General features: G+C 31.4%; 6 protein-coding genes across 10 annotated transcripts; 2 read left to right on the plus strand and 4 right to left on the minus strand.

The window, feature by feature from the left end:
* Positions 1–300: 300 nt before the first annotated feature.
* On the minus strand, positions 301–11667 carry Amt (Ammonium transporter). 2 transcript variants are annotated; one of them, XM_076397829.1, is made up of 11 exons: positions 11486–11667; positions 11290–11376; positions 11002–11230; positions 10745–10944; positions 7995–8264; positions 6240–6310; positions 6118–6175; positions 3151–3228; positions 2916–3094; positions 1050–1233; positions 301–594 (listed from the first exon to the last, which is right to left on the minus strand). In XM_076397829.1, exons 1-11 carry the CDS (start codon positions 11592–11594, stop codon positions 446–448), a joined length of 1614 nt encoding a protein of 537 aa, XP_076253944.1. In that variant the 5' UTR covers positions 11595–11667; the 3' UTR covers positions 301–445. The 2 variants fall into 2 exon arrangements, with proteins under 2 accessions (XP_076253944.1, XP_076253943.1); XM_076397828.1 differs by having other exon boundaries at positions 2931–3094; positions 11290–11499.
* Positions 11668–12293: 626 nt separating this feature from the next.
* Positions 12294–16771, plus strand: polo (Serine/threonine-protein kinase polo). Its single transcript, XM_076397827.1, has 7 exons — positions 12294–12493; positions 12868–13490; positions 13542–13768; positions 14027–14154; positions 15529–15722; positions 15782–16025; positions 16091–16771. Exons 1-7 carry the CDS (start codon positions 12404–12406, stop codon positions 16286–16288), a joined length of 1704 nt encoding a protein of 567 aa, XP_076253942.1. The 5' UTR covers positions 12294–12403; the 3' UTR covers positions 16289–16771.
* Positions 14007–15663, minus strand: Amacr (Alpha-methylacyl-CoA racemase). Of its 2 annotated transcripts, XM_076397834.1 has the most exons (4): positions 15523–15663; positions 15302–15440; positions 14208–15235; positions 14007–14145 (listed from the first exon to the last, which is right to left on the minus strand). In XM_076397834.1, coding segments are annotated over exons 2-4 (1137 nt in total). In that variant the 5' UTR covers positions 15410–15440; positions 15523–15663; the 3' UTR covers positions 14007–14144. The 2 variants fall into 2 exon arrangements, with proteins under 2 accessions (XP_076253949.1, XP_076253948.1); XM_076397833.1 differs by lacking the exon at positions 14007–14145 and having other exon boundaries at positions 14162–15235.
* Positions 16772–17729: 958 nt separating the features above from the next.
* LOC143192467 (uncharacterized) lies at positions 17730–21017 on the minus strand. Of its 3 annotated transcripts, none has more exons than XM_076397831.1 (4): positions 20994–21017; positions 18719–19708; positions 18477–18666; positions 17730–17986 (listed from the first exon to the last, which is right to left on the minus strand). In XM_076397831.1, exons 2-4 carry the CDS (start codon positions 19690–19692, stop codon positions 17837–17839), a joined length of 1314 nt encoding a protein of 437 aa, XP_076253946.1. In that variant the 5' UTR covers positions 19693–19708; positions 20994–21017; the 3' UTR covers positions 17730–17836. The 3 variants fall into 3 exon arrangements, with proteins under 3 accessions (XP_076253946.1, XP_076253947.1, XP_076253945.1); XM_076397832.1 differs by having other exon boundaries at positions 19762–21000; XM_076397830.1 differs by lacking the exon at positions 20994–21017 and having other exon boundaries at positions 18719–19800.
* LOC143192470 (phosphatidate cytidylyltransferase, mitochondrial) lies at positions 19740–20936 on the minus strand. The gene has a single exon (XM_076397835.1). The coding sequence runs from the start codon at positions 20934–20936 to the stop codon at positions 19896–19898; it is 1041 nt and encodes a 346-aa protein (XP_076253950.1). The 3' UTR covers positions 19740–19895.
* A 51-nt stretch (positions 21018–21068) lies between the features above and the next one.
* On the plus strand, positions 21069–22358 carry mRpS22 (mitochondrial ribosomal protein S22). The gene is made up of 3 exons (XM_076397836.1): positions 21069–21226; positions 21282–21557; positions 21621–22358. The coding sequence occupies exons 1-3, from the start codon at positions 21130–21132 to the stop codon at positions 22268–22270; spliced, it is 1023 nt and encodes a 340-aa protein (XP_076253951.1). The 5' UTR covers positions 21069–21129; the 3' UTR covers positions 22271–22358.
* The last annotated feature ends 86 nt before the right edge of the window (positions 22359–22444 follow it).

Genomic DNA, 22444 nt, shown 5'->3' on the forward strand with positions numbered 1-22444 from the left:
GAGGATATTAATTTAAAATTGTTGATTATATGACTATTATTGCTGTTTGGTATCTATCCAATTGGTTCCAATCATTTATCATCCAAAGACCTGAACTGTTAGCGGCTGGCAGTTTTTAAATCGTCAGATCGCAAAGATCGCGCAGACAAAAACAATTGAGACAACATTGAAAATAACTTGAGAGAACACCATGGAAACCAATATAAGAAGAATTCTCCGTAGAGTTCTATATATAGACCAGACATTTCTTCATTCAATTTTTTAGTGTCTTTCAGCATTTTGGTTAGTAAGCAAAAAAGGAAATTGAGATTGATGTTTTTTTTGACTCTGACGTTAACATTTTTATTATCGTTGACTCTTATTTTAAATAAAAAATTATGATTTTTCACATCAAATGTTAATAACATAGATTACTTTTTCGTACAGATTATTAATAGTCTTAAAACTAATTGATCCATGCCAGTGGTGGTTCTTTTCTGCCCTCCGTTTTGATGTTATTAACACCAGAATGCACATCTTGGGTGGACGACTTCTTTTTATTCTTCTCCTTGTTTCTTCTTAAGGTAATATACCATCCTTTAACCAATTTGGACCCTGTTTAAAATCAATAAAAACAAATCTAAAAAATATACATTACCAGTGGGTGTCGAATTTTCAAATAATCAAAATTTGTATTATCAATTTTGTCTGGATTCCATTGTAGATCATTTTGTTTTCACTTTTTTAATATTTCAAAAACTACTAATATTTTATATGCAATGATAAATAGATAAATTAATATTTAGTTGATAAATATTTATTTTTTAATAGCTTTTCGGTACTTTCGAAACAGTTATTTGCATATTAAATGATAAATGAAATTTCGTCACAAGTCTTTCATCTCTTCTAATTCAATTCTTTTATTAATTTGGTTGTGTAATTGAGATCAATATCATGTTTTCTAGATCAAAATGGAAGTTAGAACGATTTGAAACGACATGCGTGCTGACTAGCCTCAACAACAGATTTCTTAAAATCAAACAACAAAAGTAGTGAATAAAACCATTTACCTAAATTCTGATTCCGTATGATACGAAATATTTTTGATCTCCTGTATTTTCTATTGGTGGCCAAATTTTTCACTATAAATAAATGCTTGTCATGGCCGGGATTCATGCCTACCATGTTAAGTGTGTCGGCTTGTTTTGTATCAATCACTGTTCGGAATGCTGATAATGCTCTTGATACACCAACCTGCAAAAATGTACTACTATTAACATTAGAACAAAACTACAAGCAGGCACAAAAATTAGTTACAAATTAGTCCATTTTGGGCTAACGAGATTTTGTAGAACATCTCAAATCTGAGAATTCTGTTTCTTTAACTAAATTCCATTTTGAATAAGAACGTCACTTGAGAACATCTCTTTATTACTCTTAGTAGTTCCAGAGTATCTGCCCAGAGTGCAATAAGTATTTGTTAAGTTCATATTATATATAACAGGTCAATTGAAAAGTCCCTGGACTACCATAGTAAAACACATTTTTTGGCAATTTTTTTTTTATTCAACATAATTCCCTTCAAGGGTGATTCCCAGCGAGCATTTTTTTGAAAATTGAGAACAGAAAAGTCACTGGGGGCCAGATCTGGAGAATACGGTGGATGAGGAACCAATTCTAAGCCCAATTCATGGATTTTTGCTATCGTTTTCACTAACTTGTGACATGATGCATTGTCTTGGTGAAGCAGCACTTTCTTTGACTGCAAATGCGGCCGTTTTTGGCGATTTCGTCCTTCGAACGGTCCAATAACACTATAAAATAGTCGCTGTTGATGGTCCTTCCTTTTTCAAGGTAGGCAATGAAAATTATTCTATGCACATCCCAAAATAGACGTGTGCAGTCCACTCAGATGACTGTCGATTGGGTTTCGGAGTGAAATGATGATTCATCCATTGTCATATATCGACGCACAAATTCGGGTTTATTACGCTTGATTATCTTCAAACACTGCTACGAATCATCAACTCGTCGTTGTTTTTGGCCAAAAGCGAGCTCACGTGGCACCCACTTTGCACAGAGCCTTCTCATACTGAATGATATGATTCAGTTGATATCTTTAGAGTGTCTGCTATTTCATTAAATTGTAATGTACGGTCATTCAAAATAATTTTGTGGATTTTTTAAATGTTTTCGTCGGTAAGAACCTCTTTTGGGCGTCCACTGTGTTCACCGTCCATTGTGTTCTTCGGTGCTCATTTCACCACGTCTAAACGTAGCATACCAATCATTGATGGTTGATTTTCCTGGGGTAGTGTCCGGAAACTCGGCATCAACCAAGTTTTTGCTTCAAATGTATTTTTTCCCTTCAAACAGCAATATTTTATCAACACGCGAAATTCCTTTTCATCCATTTTTTTCACAATGAGAAATGTTGCTTCACTTAAATTGCTATAATTCACAAGTTAAGGATCCGACAGATGTTAAATTTATATACGCGTCTTTTGAGGTTAGGGCTAACTAAAAAACGTATGGATTTAATTCTAGTAACGTCATCTATGTGTCAGGCCGGGGACTCTTCAATTGAACAGTTAAATGAAAACTGTATTTAAAACTTTATTTGCCTTATATTATTATGTAGCCCATCTAATAAAACAGCCATGTCCAATATAGTGCTAATTGCAGTTTGTAAAAATGTAAAGTTGCTATTAACCTTGGAGCAGATCCCAGTTAAAAACTGTCTTCAAAACTGAATCAGTCTATAAAATACAATTTGGGTTGGTAATGGTGGGTCATGTTGCCAAAAATATTTAAAAATTTTCAAAACATTAGTGACAATACGGTTTTAAACTGGCAAACGTTGCTGAGGTCACAAGTTTTGAAGACATGTACTGGCTGTTTTATTGGATGGGCTATATATACAATTTATTATTTACCCGAGAATGCCTTACTAGATGCTCCGTAATATCTGCTCCTAAAAGTTCTTCGTGGACGTCCATTCGAATTGGAATGACTTCATCAATAAACCATAACAAAACAATTGTTGACGTAATCCCCCAAGATACTAAGCATAGCGCTGTCAATGTTTGAACACCTAATAAATACCAACCACCACCTACATATAGTTACACATATTATAAATATGTAAAAATAATACAAATTTGTAATAACCTTTTGTAAGTCCATTTCTACCTGAAGTTGTATTTAGTGGGTACGGACTCTCAGCAAATATTCCAACTGCTATAATACCTAAAATATACAGGGAAAATAACATGAACACTAAGCAATACACTACATTGTTAAAACTATGAACCATTAAATCAAGCGATCGGTGAAATTTGAGTGAAAAACAGATGTATTGTTTCGAGCGACAGACAGTATCCATGGTGACGAGAGCATATACAGGACATGCTAAAACATGATTGATAAAGAATAATAGTGGTCGAAATCCAAAGTTAACTGACAGAAACCGACGAACGTTATAACAGGTCAGTTGAAAAATCCCTGGCCTACCATAATAAAACACATTTTTTGACAAAATTAGTTTTTTTTTATTCAAGATAATTCTCTTCAAGGGTGATACACTGATTATAGCGACCCTCCAACTTTTCGATACCATCTTTGTAGTACGATGATCACCTCTTAATTCGACGAAAATTTCTTCCCAGCTAGCATTCTTTTGAGATCTGAGAATAGGAAATAGTCGCTGGGGGCCAGATCTGGAGAATACGGTGGATGGATGGATTTTTTCCATCGTTTTCACTGACTTGTGATACGGTGCATTGTCTTGGTGAAGCAGCACTTTCTTTTTCTTCAAATACGGCCATTTTTCGGCGATTTCGTCTTTCAAATGGTCCAATAACGCTATGTAATAGTTGCTGTTGATGGTCCTTCAAGGTAGTTAATGAAAATTATTCCACGCGCATCCCAAAATACAGACGCCATAACCTTGCCAGCCAACTGTTGCGTTTTACCACGTGGGGTCATCGTGTGCAGTCCACTCGGATGACTGTCGATTGGACTTCGGAGTTAAATGATGGAGCCATGGTTCATCCATTGTCACATATCGACGCAAAAATTCGGGTTTATTACGCTTGATCATCTTTAAAAACTGCTCCAAATCATCAACTCGTCGTTGTTCAATGGTCAAAAATGAGTTCGCGCGGCAGCCACTTTGCACAGAACTTTCTCATACCCAAATATTCGTGAATGATATGATGTACACGTTCAGTTGATATCTTTAGAGTGTCTACTATTTCATTCAATTTCAATTTACGGTCATTCAAAATCATTTTGTGAATTTTTTGTGGGCGTCCACTGCGTTTACCGTCTTCGGTGCTCATTTCATAGGGCAGTGTCCGGAAACTCGATATCAAGCCAAGTTTTGCTTCAACTGTATTTTTTTCCCTTCAAAAAGCAATATTTTATCAACACGCGAAATTCCTTCTTATCAATTTTTTTCACAATAACAAAAGCTTCACTCAAAATGCTATAATTTACAAACCAATGATCCGAAGCTGTCAAATTTATACACGCATTTTTTAAGGCTTAGGTCTAACTAAAAACATATGGATTTAATTCAAGTAGCGCCATCTATGTGTCAGGCCGGGGTCTTTTCAATTGACCTGTTAAAAATTGTGTCCAGACAACATCAAACAATCGTGGCGACAGTGACAGCATAATTTAACACTCACTTGAGTAATACTGTTTTGACAAAACAAAAACAAAGAAGTGGTACAACGATCAGAAAACCTGGACGATCTGCACTCCCTCCTTTCTACAGCCAAGCATGGGGGAGGTTCGGTTATGATTTTGGCGGAGATATCGTGAAATCCATTGGCTGGATTACTACTACCAATAACTGAAGCAATTGTCAAATATTTTCGTGCAAGAATGGGGCAACATTACTTTCGAAACTATTCAGACACTCTGCGAATCTATTCCTCGGAGAATAACGGTTTTAAAAACAAAAATGAGGCTCAACATCTTATTAATAAATAAATATTGTGCATATGTTAGATGTTCGTTTCATTTCGTCCATAAAAAGTGCTGTGAATTAGTTTAAAAAATACAAAATATTTGTTATCAATCCAATTTATTCAAAGTCCTCATTTCAGTTTTCGCTGCCAATTCTGTTTGATGTTTTCTATAGACTGAAAGGGCCCCAAAGTAGTAATTTGACCTTTAGAAAGATAGAAAGTCGTTTAAGTCATATAACGTGGATATATATAACGATAAGTCTCGATAAAAAATTCTTTCCAGGAATCTGGATTTTCTTTCTTTTATCGATGTTAAATTTAGTTGGCAACGTTGGTGGCCAACTAGATCAACACAAATCTTCGACCACATCTCGATCCCTTTTAACTCATATGCCGGCGTTTTCGATAAAGCTGATTCACCTTCTGAAACATTCTGAGCGATATGGTACATGAAATTCAATTTTCAATATAAAATTTAGTAAAATCACTATTTTTATTCATTGTAAACATTGTAAAATACACTTGAAATTAAGTGACGTTATTGATCGCTTTAATTAAATGTCAAATGTCGTTCAAACTTCGCATCAACATATAGTTGTGCCAACTTAGCGACAAAAAATATAAATAAAAACAACATAAATCGTATAAAGTTTCCACGCTTTCATAGAAGGTGTGGTTAATGACGTCTGTTATTTGATTAATTGTACTAAAGCCTAAATTACAGTTTTTTGCTTCTGTTGATAAAGCTGTGAGGCAATTAACTAAACTAAAGCAATTAACTGTGACGTGACAAATATATATATATATATATATATAGAAAAACTATATATATATATATATATAAAATATATATATATATAAAGAGAAACGATCGGAATAAGATCATAATTAATAGAACAAAATGATTATTGAACATTTTGTTAAATTGATTTAATAAATATGTGGAAATAATCAATTGAAAAATCTAGTAATTAAAAAAAGTAAATTGACGGTATAACATAAGAAGTGACGCAGATGTTACAACCATATTTATTTGATTTTAAGAAAGAGGGATATTATGACAATACCTTTTTTGATATTAAATTAATTTTCTAATTACAAGCAACAGTTATTTTTAAATAAGATCGAATTATACCTTAAGTAATCCTGTATAACTTACCCCAAATTCCACCAACACCGTGGACCGCACTTGCTCCTACAGGGTCATCAATTTTTAGCTAAAGTAAATAAATTGATATTATCAAAACACTCAATGTATCATTAAAGTTTATTAAATCATACCATATCAAATAGAGGCATCGAACCACATACTAAACAGGCTCCTATGGTACCTATAAGTAAGGCTTCCCAACCTAAATATATTTGTATATCCTAGTTAATTGTGATCTCATATATTTATATAACTTAATGATAACTAATTAAAAAATATATCATGACTATGAATTAAATTTGACAGATTTATAATATGTGATGCCTCTATGTCCAGTAATTATGTTTATGTCAAAATTCTTCATTAGATTATTATTCTTATTTTCTGCCTTTTATTGTGTTATGTTGTTAAAGAGCAAATAATATATTTAAGCTGCAAAATCGTACAGATATCTTCAATATATTCAAAATTATCGAGTGCTGTTAGAAATGATGTCTTAGAAGTTGTTAGATATACAGATATTTTCATCATTCGTCAAAAGGAGACGTTCCCAGTAAATTATGTTAAAATTATCTCGTTGACAAAATATTAACAATTTTTTATCAGCATTTTTAATAACATTTTGATGGTATTTGAGCTGAATAATACTGAATAAATCTGTGGTTGATGGACAACTGTTACTTGTAGATGAATATGGTAGGGCTGATTTAAGTAGAAGTTGTTGCAAGTAGTTCCAAGAGATTAAGAACATAGCAACTGACCTAAAGTTTATGAAGACTCAGACAAACCAACCAAGACCATCATGGGAATTCGCTTGAGATAGAGGAAAATGTACTGGCTAATTGGAAGAAAATCACAATTGTCAGTACATAATAAATTGTTATTATATAAGCAAATATTGAAACATATATGGAAATACTGAGTTCAATTATGGGGATGTTCTGCAAAGAGTAACATAAATAAAATACAAATTTTTCAGAACAAATTCCTGAGAGGTATTGTGGGTGCACCCAAATACTATAGGACTGATTACCTACATCGATACCTTCAGATACCCACAATCAGTCAAGAAATCAAGAGAATTGCAAGGGGGCATGAGGAAAGACTCCATATCCTTGGATACCACCAGACACATTTCAAAAGAATCAAACCATCTGATCTTGTGTAGTGTTGTGTAGTGAGGTGCATATATTAAAGAATACAGCAGTGATATGTATAAAGATTATTTCACCAGAGATTGAAATAGGGCCAATAGGCCCTCCTTGTTTTATACCTAGTTTTAAGTTATCATAAAGAGAAATTGTAGGTTAGACGGAAACGACTAGTAACAATGTATTAATTAAATAATAAAAAAAATGGGCAGTCGCTTTTGTCAGTAATTGAAAGAGCCACTCTGATCACACCAAGTGAAAATGATGAATTGAAAGTTTAAACAAAAATAGTTTATCATAAAATGTATCAAGGTAGTATTTATACTCTCTAACTTGCAAAATCCAAATTTATATGGTCTAGCTGAGCAGTACTTCTATTTTGGTGTATATATGTACATATTAATAAACATAATCGATACATTCAGGATAATAATTATCATTTATCAATACATCTATATACTGAAATTTAAACAAAGAATTGAATTGACATGACACAATGATTTTGGAACTGGTGATTTTAAAAAGTTTCAAAATTCGACGAAATCACACATAATGAAAAGTGAAGCCTGCTAACAGGACTTTAATTTGGTTAAAAATGTACTATCATCTATTGTGAATCCTTTAAATTTAATGTATAGGATTGCTATTTCACCAGTTCTTCTTAATAAAGGCCCTTTTAAAGTGTAGAAATGATAAGAGTACAATCAAGCACCTAATATATTGCTAACAACTAACCTTTATACAAGAAGCAACCGGCAGTAACCGCTACTAAAGAACCCAGTATTCCATTGATGATATCCAAAGCATCGATACGGCCGTTAAGTTTCGCCATGGAAAAAAATATGCTTGCAGTACCTCCACCAAACGACGACATCATCGTCATAACAGCCGCCTGTGCGGCATATTGCCATTTGGCTCCACTCAGCCCGTAAGTGCTTCCTGAATTAAATGCTAACCATCCCCACCAAAGCACAAATAAACCCATAACGGCATTGACTGGATTTCCTGCAAGATACATACGATATATTCTTGCTTGCCACATCCCTGAGTTTCATGAGAATTACATTTCTTATCGCTACATTATTTCCTATTAAATGTATGAAAAAGCTTCCTAACTGATATATTAGATATATATATATATATATATATATATATATATATATATATATATATATATATATATATATATAAATACCATTTTTGGTAAAGGCACTATAATAGAAAAATAAACAACGAACATAACCTTGGAGATAATGTTCATTGTTAACAGGTCAATTGAAAAGTACCCGACCTGACACATAGATGGCGCTACTAGAATTAAATCCAGATGTTTTTTAGTTAGCCCTAACCCTCAATAGATGCGTGTATAAATTTGACAGTTCATTAGTAAATAAATGAACAATAAATGAAAAATAGATAAAAGGGAATTTCGCGTGTTGATAAAATATTGCTGTTGAAGGGAAAAAATAAATTACAAGCAAAAACTTGGCTTGATGCCGAGTTTCCGGACACTGCCCCAGGAAAATCAACCCAACAAAAAATCCACAAAATGATTCTGAAAGACCGTAAATGGAAATTGAATGAAATAGCAGCACTCTAAAGATATCAACAAACAATAAAAAATCATCGCACGAAAATATTCACGATTCATTTCCATTTTTTGCCGAGACGAAACTTTCAACTAATTATAGAATAAACAAATAGCGTCCGTGCGACAAAATGTTCTCAGTACGTACATCCTCAAAAATATCAAACTTTACGATGGAATCGTCAGATAGACTTACATGACAACAGTGTTGCCAATTCCCGAAATAGAAATAGTGATAGTTACGGATTATAAATCGGCAAACGTTGATTTGTCGCCTTGCTTGTTTTGATAGATTTCAAATTGCTGCTTATTATTACACCGAAAATGTCGAAGCCATTAGACAGTCAGAGAAACAGATTGCGTCTCTAGTCAGTTACTTCGAAGATGAACGACATATTATACGCATTAGATGTATTATAATGTTAAAATAAATTATATATGATATCTTCGTTTCATTATTTTATTTGGATTAGAATTTTGTTATATGTCAAAGTCAAAACTAAAATTCAAAGTTGATATGGCAACAGTGATGTTATCGATTTAGATGACGTTATTTGACTGTTTTATTGAACGGTGTTCATTTATGTTGTCTATTGCCTCTATAACATTAATAAAACTGTTTTTCTCTCCATTAACTTTAACATTTTATTTAAAACAAAAATATTAAAATTATAAATGTTCTTCAGTAATGTGTCAGACTGACCCACTTATTCATTAACAATAACAACTACATCAATAAAGTGACTCAAGTCGAAACAAAATGACGAATGGTTATAAGTGGCTTATTATATGTCGACTTTTTTCTACATGATCAAACCATTAAGAGACACAACTAGTTTAAGAGGTCAAAAAAATCGATTTCTTTTAATACCGTAATCATTGGAAATGGATTAAAAAATATCCTTAAATAATTTCAAGAGAAAATTCGAAAATGAATTTAAAACCTTACGCGCTTTGCCAATGTGCAAATTATTATAAGTATAGATTGATCATACTCAAGAGATGATAGGGGAACGAAGTTAAAAAATTTGCCATAAAATGTAAAAAGGCTGATGATTTGGTTTAAATCTACCGCTTAGTATTTATTACGCAATTTGAAGCAATATTTACAGAATTACATATTTATATATACATAATTTAACTATAATCCTTCCAATAAAACAGCTAATGTATACCATCAACACTGTCGAACGTATTACCAAATTCAGATTATGAAAACGTAAAATCCCTTTTAAACTCGTAGCATTTTTCTTTCTTATTTTACTAATTACCATTATTCTAGTTAAAAAAAGAGACAAAACGAAGTCTGATGCATCCAAACATGTAACCAAATGGGTCTGTAAAATTCGATTTGTTTTGGTACTGGTCGACGACGTTGTAAATATAATGAAACAACTCTAGTCTACATTTTATTTTGACTGTTTAACTAACTGTAGTTTAAGTCATGTTCAGATAAAATTTTCGACCTACACGTTGCATGGCAAATTTGAATTTGAAATATATCCGAGACGTAATTTTAATTATGAATAAATGAGTTCTAAAGTTTTAAAAGATCCAATCATTCCTCCTCTTTTACAAAATTCACAAAATAGTATAATATAGGTCCCTTAATCCATTAGGTCAAAACTTATATCGTTGTGTATCATCCGTAAACTGAAAAGATGTTTGTTCCCTAGGATCACGCGTCAGATAACAATAATAGCGCGTCTATTTAGAAAGTCCTCAAAAATTATATGGGATTGGATGTATTACCGCATCCACCATTTTCTCCTGATACTTTTCCGTGCTCTTATTTATTCTATATTTATATCTGCCTAACTTTATATCTATATATATTTAAGCATTGAAACGTGGATTACTTTTTCACACACCTAATAATTTGAAGCAATTAATTTACCTAGCGGTAAAGGTCCTCTTCCATTATCATAACGACCAATTCTAGGACCGAGCATGAGAGCGCTAGCTAACGCAGCACTGCCTCCCAGAAGATGTACCGCACCTGATCCAGCGATGTCCACCGCTCCCATTTGTTTCAAGAATCCGTGATCACCCCACAACCAACCAGCAGGTATGCAATAAATAGCCGTATTTAAGAAACTGGAAAATGTTCTCTAGTCTGTTCAAATAATAAATCAGACACGCATCAAATATTACCTAAATAAACAGTATGCTTTAAAACTACAACGTTCTGCCATTGCTCCACTAACTATTGTTGTAGCAGTTGTAGCGAATGACAATTGAAATATAAAAGCAGCATAAATTGGTCCTTTTAAATCATCGTGTATTGAGGGGTCTATAAAAAAGTCGCCCAAAGCGATAAATTTATTGTTCATAGGGCTCCGACCAAAAGACATAGCGAATCCAAAGATCCAATAAGTCAAACCTATAATTATTATATTTTAAATTGCCAGGGAAAAAACCGAAAAAATAACAATAAATTACCACCCAAAACTATATCAACAACATTTTTCATCATAATATTAACTTCATTTTTGATTGAAACACATCCAGATTCAAGCATACCGAAACCTATAAATATAGTTAATATATAAAATAATTAAATATCGCACTCATAATGTTTCTATTTTTGGTAGTTATATAAATTCATATTAGTAATAAGGTGCTCTTTTTATTTTACCTGTTTGCATTGTAAATATCATAAATGCACTAGTTATGATCCAGTTACTGTCATCACCTGTTATATCAAATAGGTGAGGAATGGTATGATTATCTGAGATATTTGACATTTTTCACTTTAACTTTATATAGTTCCTATACAATAGTACATCGAATGTATACTAGCAAACTCTTAAGACTATGTGAAAACAATTTAATTATTCATTACTATCATTATTTCTAACTCAAAGAAAATTGTTTGTGTTTCGTGTTTCTTTGACTAGAAGTCGTTTGATTTAAATTAGTTCCATTTAAAATACATTGCCCAGAAAATCAAAAGTGATTTATGTTGTTTTGTTATACAGTACCAAATAAAGAATAGAATTTATAAAATTAAATCAAATTAGATTAAACAATATCATGATTGCGCTATTTCAATTGTTAACTTACATTGATTGAACTATAGATTGCGATCTATAAAAACATAAGTAAATTAATAATTTATTGTATATATTGCAGTTTTACTTATTTTGAAAATTTTATTGGAAATATCTAATCTGTGGTTCTCTTTCTATAACTATTTTACTTTTGTTCTGTACGATGATTACTTTTTTAATCAAATAATATATTCACCGAATATTAAAATTCCTAACAGTTATTAGTTGATATATTTATTTTGATTTGTCATTTATTTTATTTAATGATTTTAACTAGTGGATGTTAATAAAACAGAAAACTATTTATATATTTAGTCGATAATAAGGAAAACTGCTTATTTAAATTTAAATTCGTTTTATCCAATCACGTTTAGTTATTTGAAATTTCATAACTGACAAACGTTAGTTTGTAGTACATACATTGGGCTGACGTCCTATCATTAAAAAAAACTATTGTTTCTGTGGAATTAATAAGTGGTTCTATATATTAAATATTTTACACCATGTCTAAAGAGGATGATCTACAAATACCAGAAGTTATCTATGACCCTTCAGCCAAAATTCATTATAAAAAGGGACGGTTCTTTGGCAAGGTATTTTTTCTGTTATTTTTTATTTTCCATTTATTTTCATATTTTGTTTAATTATACACATTAAAATACAACAGTATCTTGGTTTATTTGAATTGTTTTTAATTTGATAGAACTATTATGCTTTTAATATATTCTTGTCAGTTACAATTTAAAAGTTACCTACTACTCCCAAGTAATTCCTATTGTTCATAATTTATATTATCTATAGAAATGAATTAAGATGTGATTGTATTATATTGTACTATCTAATAAATTAATTATAAAATATGTATAAATCTAACTGTGAAGATGCTATAGATTAAGTAGTTCTGATAATTTTATCTTACTTATTTGATTTGATTTTATCTTCTTATTTGATCTTGCTATATTTTTAGGGAGGCTTCGCAAAGTGTTATGAGATTATCAATACACAAAATAGTCAGAGTTATGCTGGTAAAATCGTTTCAAAAAAACTTATGGTCAAACAAAACCAAAAAGAAAAGATGACCCAGGAGATTCAAATTCATGCTTCCTTGAATCATGTAAATATTGTAGGGTTCCACAGTTTCTTTGAAGATAGTTTCAATATTTATATTGTATTAGAATTATGCAAAAAAAGATCAATGATGGAATTGCATAAAAGGAGGAAAGCTTTAACTGAACCTGAAACTCGATACTATATGAAACAGATTCTAAGTGGTGTTCACTATCTCCATTACCATAAAATTATACATCGTGATTTAAAATTAGGAAATTTGTTTCTTAATGATAAACTACAAGTTAAAATAGGTGACTTTGGGCTGGCTGCAAAAATTGAATATGATGGGGAGAGAAAGAAGACTTTGTGTGGAACTCCAAATTATATTGCTCCAGAAATATTAAATAAGAAAGGTCACTCATATGAGGTTGATATTTGGTCTGTTGGATGCATTATGTATACTCTATTAGTAGGGAAACCACCTTTTGAAACTACAAGTTTGAAAGAAACATATGCCAGAATTAAGAAATGTGAATACAAGTAAGTTATTGTTTTGTTTTGATGAATCACATTACCTAGAACATCTTTTAGAATATGTACAACTCTAACTCCACATGCAAAACATATGATTATGATAATGCTACAATCTGAACCTACTAGACGACCAAAAATTGATCAACTGATAAAGCATGAATTTATTATTAATGGGTATTGCCCACAATCACTTCCAATTAGTTGTTTAACAATGGCTCCACGTTTTGATAATGTAAGCATGTCAATGTCCAATTTGCGCAAGACTCCATTGATGGAAATCCATAGTAAGTTTAATTCATATATTTTTTTATTAATTCATTCTAGATAGTAAAAATGGCAGCTAGTTTATTTTTACAATTACTAAAAAGTATACAAATGATTACATGTTTATTATTTTGTTATCTAATTTATAGTTATATATATTACTATATATATAATTGACAATATTTAAATTGTTTAGGGATTTATAAGGCCCAATGAACAATGCATTGAGCATAAAATTAACAATCTCAATCGAGTTTTATATAATTAATAATTTTCAGGTAACATAAATGGATATTCTCCGCAGAAACATGACTCAATTGCTGCTGGTTTAGCTGGAGTGAAAGTTGTTAAGAATGAATTTGATGCTAAGGACAATCTGCGTGCCCTTAAGGATTATCTGCAAAAGGTGAGTATTTGTTATTTTAAATCTATTTTTATATTACATGTTATAGTAGTTACCATAGTTTAGAGACAATTGTTGGACACCCAATAACACCATCTTTATGTAATTGTTTGATCTCCTCATGTTGTAATCCTAATTCATTTAATATTTCGTATGTATGTTCTCCTATATTTGGTCTCTTTAAGGTAGCATTTGATGATCCTGGAGTTCTATTTAAATTTGGTGCTACATTTGGGAAATACTCATTATTGTTCTGTAAAAAAGCTGCCTCAGAACGGTTATGAGTGTTCTCATAAGCCTCATTAAGCTCTAAAACTGGCATGACACATGCATCTAATGGTTCAAATATTTTACACCATTCATCTCTGGTCTTCTCTGCAATTCTTTCAGTAAATATTTTTTTCGATTTTTCGAAATCATATTGAGGTGCCTCATCTTCTGTCAAATTCAATCCTTGCAATAATTGTGTATAAAATTGTGGTTCTAGAGCACCAACAGATATATATTTTCCATCTTTAGTTTTATAGACTTCATAAAATGGGGCTCCTGAATCTAAAACGTTTTCACCGCGTTTATTTCCCCACAATGGTGATTTTTGAGATCTGTATATAAAACTACCCAGATAACTAGTCCCATTCACCATATTTAAATCGACAATTTGCCCCAAACCGGATTTTTCCCTTTCTATCAAAGCCATAAGAATTCCAAGGGTGCACATTAGTCCCCCGCCCCCAAAATCAGCTGCCAAGTTAATAGGAAACATTGGTTTCTCATTTTTTCTACCCATAATTGATAACAAGCCAGACAGAGCTAAATAATTAATATCGTGACCAGCTTTTTTAGAATAAGGTCCGTTTTGTCCATATCCAGTTAATCTTGCATAGATTAATCTAGGATTTTCCTTCATTAAAGTCTTTGGTCCTAAACCTAATTTTTCCATAACACCAGCTCTGAAAGGTTCTATCGATACATCACACGATTTTATTAGTTTCTTGATGATGTTGTTTCCTTCCGAACTTTTTAGATTCAATGCTATCGAACGTTTTCCATTGCTTAAGCAGTCAATGTCGGTGTTGGAGTCAATCTACAAAGTTCATTGTTTTCCAACGTTAGTTCGTAATTAACTTAATACTTTAATTAGAAAAAAGACCTTATCAATTCGAATGACTGATGCTCCAAAATCAGCAAGAACCATACCACAAAATGGTACAGGGGCTAACCCAGCAAACTCGATTACTTTTATTCCTTTTAAGGCCATATTTGTACTTTGAACTTTTAAACTTGGTTCCCTCAAATAAAACACGATAAGAGTATAGGTTATGTTATATATAATTATATGATTTATATAGAAAATTAATTTTTGACCATTACTTTTAGATTGTAAAATGTAAACCTATATTACACAAGAGGGTATCAGATGAGATGAGCGATCCAGCCGCTCAGCCAACCATTTGGGTTTCGAAATGGGTTGATTATTCAGATAAATATGGTTTTGGCTACCAACTATCTGATGAGAGCGTCGGTGTAATGTTTAATGATACAACTAGATTAGTTATGTTGTCAAACGGCATGTAAGCATTAAGCGGTTTTTGTGTATTTGCATCCTCTAATCTTTTAATGCCATTTTCAGTAATGTACAGTACGTCGATAAAAATGGAGATGAATCTTACATGACAATAGATTCGTATCCGAAACAATACGAGAAGAAAATGAAATTGTTATCGTACTTTAGTCGATATATGCGGGAACACCTTATTAAAACTGGTGCTGGTGTAGTCAAAGAACTCGATTCTTTGTCTAGAACTCCCCATTTACATCAATGGTGCCGGTCAACCTCTGGTGTACTTATGCAACTTAATAGTGGCACATTACAGGTAACACCTCGACGTTCTTTTGTTAAGTCAAATAATATACTCGATTTAATGCTATTTTATTTTAGATGAATTTTAGTGACCACACGAAGATTATAATGTGTCCTTTAATGGCAGCCATAACATATATAGATGAAGATAAGTCATTCCTTACATTCAGGTTTACCACAATTGAAAAATATGGCTGTTCCGCAGGCTTATACGAAAAAATAAGGTATGCCTGTGAGAAGATATGTATTCTTTTAGACACTGAATGTACTAATTGATAATAGTTATAAAGTTGTTATAATTTTATTTTAAATTGTCATTTTTACAATTATTATTAAGAATTTTTTACTTCGATGACTTACTAGTATTATATTAAAGAGATAAAATATCTGTGCTATATTCGTATACTATCTGGTACAAATAAAAGGTTTATACACAATTCCTCTTGATTTAAAACCATTTCACTATCTGAAGTGTGTAATGGAAATTTATTGTAATTTTAAAGCCATAAAACCTATGTATTTGAATATTCTTGGTTTCATTCTTGTGATATATTAAACAGAGTGGTTGAGATTTGGAAGTTTCATTTAGTTAGTTCGCTTTTCATCGTAGTTCATTGTATATCCGCCTTCTGTTCAGATCTAACTTTATCGAATTGTTTTTATGTATATGTAATGTAATAATTTAGCCACATTCTGTGAATTTAATTTGTCCTTGTAGATTTTTAATTACCTCATAAAATAAAAATGTTTTAATTAGAATCAGTTGTTTGATATTATGCCCTTTACTATTTGTGCGTTTTAATTGGTAAAAAATGAAAAAATCAAGACTCTTACAGTCCACTTAAAATAGGGCTTTTTAGGGGTACACAAATTTCATAATTTACACGGAAAAAGGGGTTAAGAAATACTGCAAATACTTTTTTTTGTATACAATATGCATACCAAACAATTTTCTCAATAAGTGAATAAAATATGACATTCATTTTGACAAGAGGTACCATAAAACTCGGAAATGGTACATTAAGATGTCTTATAATTAACAATTTGACCAGTCACCTCCATTGTTAATAATTGACTAGGGACCGGGACTAACAGATCTACTTTCCTTGAAATTTCAACTTTATCAGCGACTGGGATGAAGTTATGAATAAAACTAAACAAATGAAATACAATTAGATGGCACGTGTGGAATGGAATTTAATAAACTGACTACAAGCAAGTTTTTTGATTTCAAATCATAAATAATGTTGTCTTTGTGTGATTTGCTATTTTTAGATTAGAATGGTTTTAATCAAATCTTTCAATTTTCGTGACTTGATAGGTTAGGCTGATATTTACAAACTTATTGAACACAAGAAAGGTTCTAAAGCTAACTCATATTACTTAGTGAACTTTAATAGAAGATGATGGGCTGTTGTATCTACTAGCAAGAGTCACTTTTATCTTAATTATTCAATTAAGCGCAAATACCTTTAATTTTCACTCCATATATTCAAAATAACAATTATTCGTATTTGACGATATGTTGTTTTGCTGTGATAAATGTTGTTTTATTATGTATTCTATTAGCCTACTAAGACTATATTAAAAAACGCCACTGTTCTTCTTATCTAGTATATAAACAACATATCGAAGCTATTGATCATCACTGAGAAAAGTGTATCATTAAATTACTAGGTAATGTACTTGTGGAAGTACCCAAGAATATGTTCGTAACTATTATTGAGAATATTTATTGTGATTAATATTAAAAATTAATTTATTTTAAAACTGTGTGTCAGTATAGTAAAAATATGTATTCATACAGCTTTATTAGAGCTACATTTAGAGATACTTGGCTTTTCCCGAAGAAAATCTATCGTCCAACAGTTGTGCTTTTTTCAAAACTGCCTTCTTTTGAGCTTCGTCGAACCTATTTACTTGCAAATCTATGTCTCTGCTGAAAGGTCGTCTTTCACTTGGTCCTGCAATTTCCTACAAATATTTGTTGTTATACATCTTGTTATTGTAAAAATAATAAGGATGGTATAAAATTAGAAACTCGAATGACCAATCATCAATTGAGATAATTAAAATGCGAACGCAAATCCTGAAGAAGGACTAACATTGGACATAGATATTGTAGCAATAAAAAATATACTGGAAAAATGCTTATTTTAGCCTTTTATATGAATAGTGTCTCATAGATAGAAAAATTTACTTGAATGTATAATAACTAAATTATAAAATCTATTCAAAACAGCAGTGAACTCACGTCATCAATATATGCCTGTCGAAAGTTATAAATGTAATATTTAGTTTCTTGAATGTTTTTGATTATATCCATTTACTTTCAATTTAGAACTATAAAAATGATAATGAACATCCACGAGCGATTAATGCTTGCAATCTTAGTTTGACCAGTATCAAATGATAACAATCTATGAATCAAAAATGTAATTGTCTGAAATTAAGCATATCTCACTTTTTTCTGTTGGTTCAATTTCTCTTGGTGCATTTCAACTAAACTCTTATCTCTTTTTTTGTGCTTCTTTACTAGTAAATCTTGTTCTTTATCTCGTTTTCTCAGTTCTCTGTTCGCTGCTTCTTGCTGCAAGCTGACACTGGGTTTTTTTACTTTGCCTTTGGCATTTGGAATATCTGTCCAAGATGATCTGAAATAGTAATTTAAGCTCGTAAATGATAATTGTTCTATATTATATATACCTGTCTGTTAGATCTGGACCTTCTTTACTTCTAAATTGTCTTGGCCCTAATCCAAAATGAGCTGCTTTAGCTGCTGGCAGTTCCAACATCCATGTTTCTCTTACTGGTTCATTGTTGGATTTTGGATCAAGCTGGTCTATCTTTAACTGAAGAGCACGTTCTTCTAATGCTTGCCGAGCTTTTGAATGTTTATTCAACCCACTGGGTAGAGGTCCGTAACATTCATCATCATCCTCATCTGAAGATGATTGTGTTTTTTGAAAAGAACCTGGAGGCAAAGCTGGCCCAATAATTTTACTTTGACTTTTTTGTTCTTCAAAACATGATGGTAATCTAGGACCTAATCTCACTTGAATATCAGAGTCATTATTTTTTTGTAAGTGTGGTGGAAGAATTGGCCCCACAACATTTTTAGGTGAATTTTCAGGCTCTTGGGATGACTGAGTTGATAAAGTTAGATTTACATTTGTATTTTGTGTATCACTTAAATTTTCAGATATTGGCAAATTTGGCCCTATATTCTTGTATTGGTTTCTTTGGTCATTCATTTTTAATAAATATGGAGGAAGTTGCGGCCCTACAAAATTGTTTTTTGCTGGTTCTGTTATATTTGATTGTGATGAACATGTGTCATATGTTTTAAGCAAATGGGGTGGTAAGGCAGGGCCAATAGCAGGTTTATCTTTAACTTCATTATGATCGTTTGTTTTAAAATTTGGTGGCAAAGATGGACCAAAACTTGATTTATCATGTTCATCAGCAGAACAATTAGAATTTTTATAACTTATATTTGTATTATTTGATTCATGCTGATGTATATCCACTTTTTTTCTGTTTTTTTTGTCAGGTCCATATGACACAGATTCTTTAGAGTTACTGTCATCATCGGAATCACTGTTTGCCCTTTTTTTTCTAACACTCTCAGTTTTATATCTAATCCCTTCATCAGAATCTCTTGAATCAGAATCAGACATGTTTGATCTTTCTGATCTAAAAATAAAAAGGTACAATAAATAATAAATTTTCAGTAAAATAAACTTTACTATCAAATTATGACAGTCATTCTCTATGTGCGAAATCATACATCAATTAAATTATAAATATAAGGCTTATAAATTTTATACTTATCTAGTAAAAATATTTGTTATCTACAATTCAATTTATTTCAAATATGAAATTACAATATCATTTTCTTTATTTTTCGACTGCTATACTTAACACTCTTTAAAATTCCAGCTGTTAATATTCCCTTTATACTTTGGCTTACAGAAGAACTCCAGACAATTTCATTTATTCTTTGGCTAACAATAGTACCACAATCTGGATCATAAGCTATAGCTCTTAAAACATCTTCAGTATCTTGTCGAAAATTGCCTTTATTCCAAAATCTGGTTAAAGCTTTTTGTGGCCATCTAGGCAATTGATTTAAATGATGAAGTTTAGCTAAAGGGCTAACATCTTGTGCACAAAGAATAGAATATTCATTATCTTCTTTCTCTTCATTATTTTCTATATTTTTAATATCTTTAAACATTGGAAAATCTACATAGTCCTGTAAGTTTAAGAGAAAGGGTTTATATAAACTTCTGAAACTGGTCATTTGAGCTTTAACAATATTCTCTACTTTGTTCTTTTTCTCACCAAATATCATGCGAAAATCACCTAAATAACTTAAATTAGAAATTGTATGATAAAATTCATATTCTGAAAAAGTTTCTGGAAGAATCGCTAGTGCTGCATGAACAGCAGATTGTAAATTCAGTTGCAACGCAGTTTCAAGTTCTGGATCCAAAGGTCTTTTTACAATTTCGACTGGTTTGTGAAGTCTACCAGCCAAATACAAGTAAGACCATTCTAATAAATCAGTGACTAAATCACTATTTGCTACTACACCATACTTAATTAAATATTCATCCATTGGCACTAATGTATTAAAATATACTTTTGCTCCAAAGTTTTTTTGGTAACGGGAAACAAATTCATGACCTAGGTATTTAAGTCCGCTATAATTAGATGGATTCAATTTTAGATTTGCTTCATGCCAGGCTGCTGGGTCTTTAACGGTAAATATTATGTCTATCATGTTTTGTTTGTCTTCATTTTGAAGTTGCTTTTTTACTCCCGACCCATAAGCAAAACAGAAAGTGAAATTTTGTGGAAACTTCGCCATAATTCTTTTATATAAAGGAGGCACAATTACTAATTTTGTAGCATTCATATTTAATTTACTTTTAGCAATATTAAACAATTATACTGAAATGTAACCTTAACTTACTTAGATTGCGAGGCTATAATGAATTAACTCTTCCTTTTATTTACTATACATAGAAGAAGAATGGAACTGTTTAACCTTATATTTTCAAATATTTATGAATGTGATAGTTTCTATCTAAACTATTCAGCCACTAACTATGGGTACTGTATCGCATGTATTACGGAGCATTTCTTCAAGGAATTTTTTCCTTATTGGAACTCGGCGCTGTTTAAATTACTCAGCTATTCAATACGGTATATGAGGACTTGAAAAAAAGATGTTCAATTATTATATTACTTAAATTTCTAGATGGTACTGCCGATCCTGCTCCTCTGTTTTTTAATGACGAAGTTCAATCATTACTAAGATTATTGACAAGAGTAGATTATAATAAAGTTTTTCGTAAAAGAAAGTTAGGGAAAAGCCAGCTAAGTGATCCTGAATACAAATTTATGACTGATGCAGAATTAAAGGAGTCATTAAAAGAAGCCCAAAAAAAAGCAGATGAATTATTACAAATTCCTCCTGTAGTTAAAATTGATTTTGGCAAGCAAAGAATTCTCAGTAAAGATCCAGCTTTAAATGGTGAATTAAATTTAGGACTGAAATAATGTTTATTGATTTTCACCATGTACTACTTGGTTTTAGGCATATCCACTTCAAGATTGGTGTTCACTGATATAACATTTGGTGTCAAAGATGCAAATAGACTTATTGTTGTCCGTGAACCTGATGGCACACTTCAAGAAGCAGAGTGGCAATTAAAAAAAAGAATGAATCAACTATATTTCCCAACTCCTGGGAGGTTATTAAAACCACCAAGAATGTTTGAAGATAATTACTTGGAAAGTTTGTTAGATCGCCAGGAGTATGAATTTATTCTTGATAGAGCATGTGCACAGTTTGATCCACATGAAGAAGAGTATCAGAGAATAGCATCTATAACTTATCAACACCTTAATGAAAAGAATAGTTTTGATAAGCTGAGATCTACAAGGCATTTTGGATCATTGGTATTCTTTCTAGTTTGGAACAAAAATGTGGATAATTTATTATTGGATCTTATTGAAACATCTAACACATTTGAAGCTGATAAATTAGTTACCCTTTATTCGCAAATTAATTCGGTTCAAGTGGATGGTGATTCAGATTTAAATAGGGTTGAAAATTTCATTAAAACTTATGCTAACAAAAAAGGAACTTTAGAATTAGCACTTCAATCATACAAAGAGATTGTTAAAAAACAAAAAGAGGTGGAACAGGGTATCAACATAGCTCATGGCATCCCAACAAGTTAACTAGGGTATAAATTAAGATTATGTTATAATAGGTTTTAAAATTGGAATAAAATGATGCTAGTACTAAATAAAATCATAAATATTTAAAGTGTGTTGCTATTTTTAATTCTTGCAAATTATTAGGCCTAAACATGGCCATTCTTCACTGTGGTCTGTTTAATTATAATTATTAGA

This window comes from Rhynchophorus ferrugineus, unplaced genomic scaffold (assembly GCF_030347505.1).
Source record: "Rhynchophorus ferrugineus isolate W39M unplaced genomic scaffold, kcgeb_rfMv2 rfM3, whole genome shotgun sequence".
In the NCBI taxonomy this organism is placed as follows: domain Eukaryota; kingdom Metazoa; phylum Arthropoda; class Insecta; order Coleoptera; family Curculionidae; genus Rhynchophorus; species Rhynchophorus ferrugineus.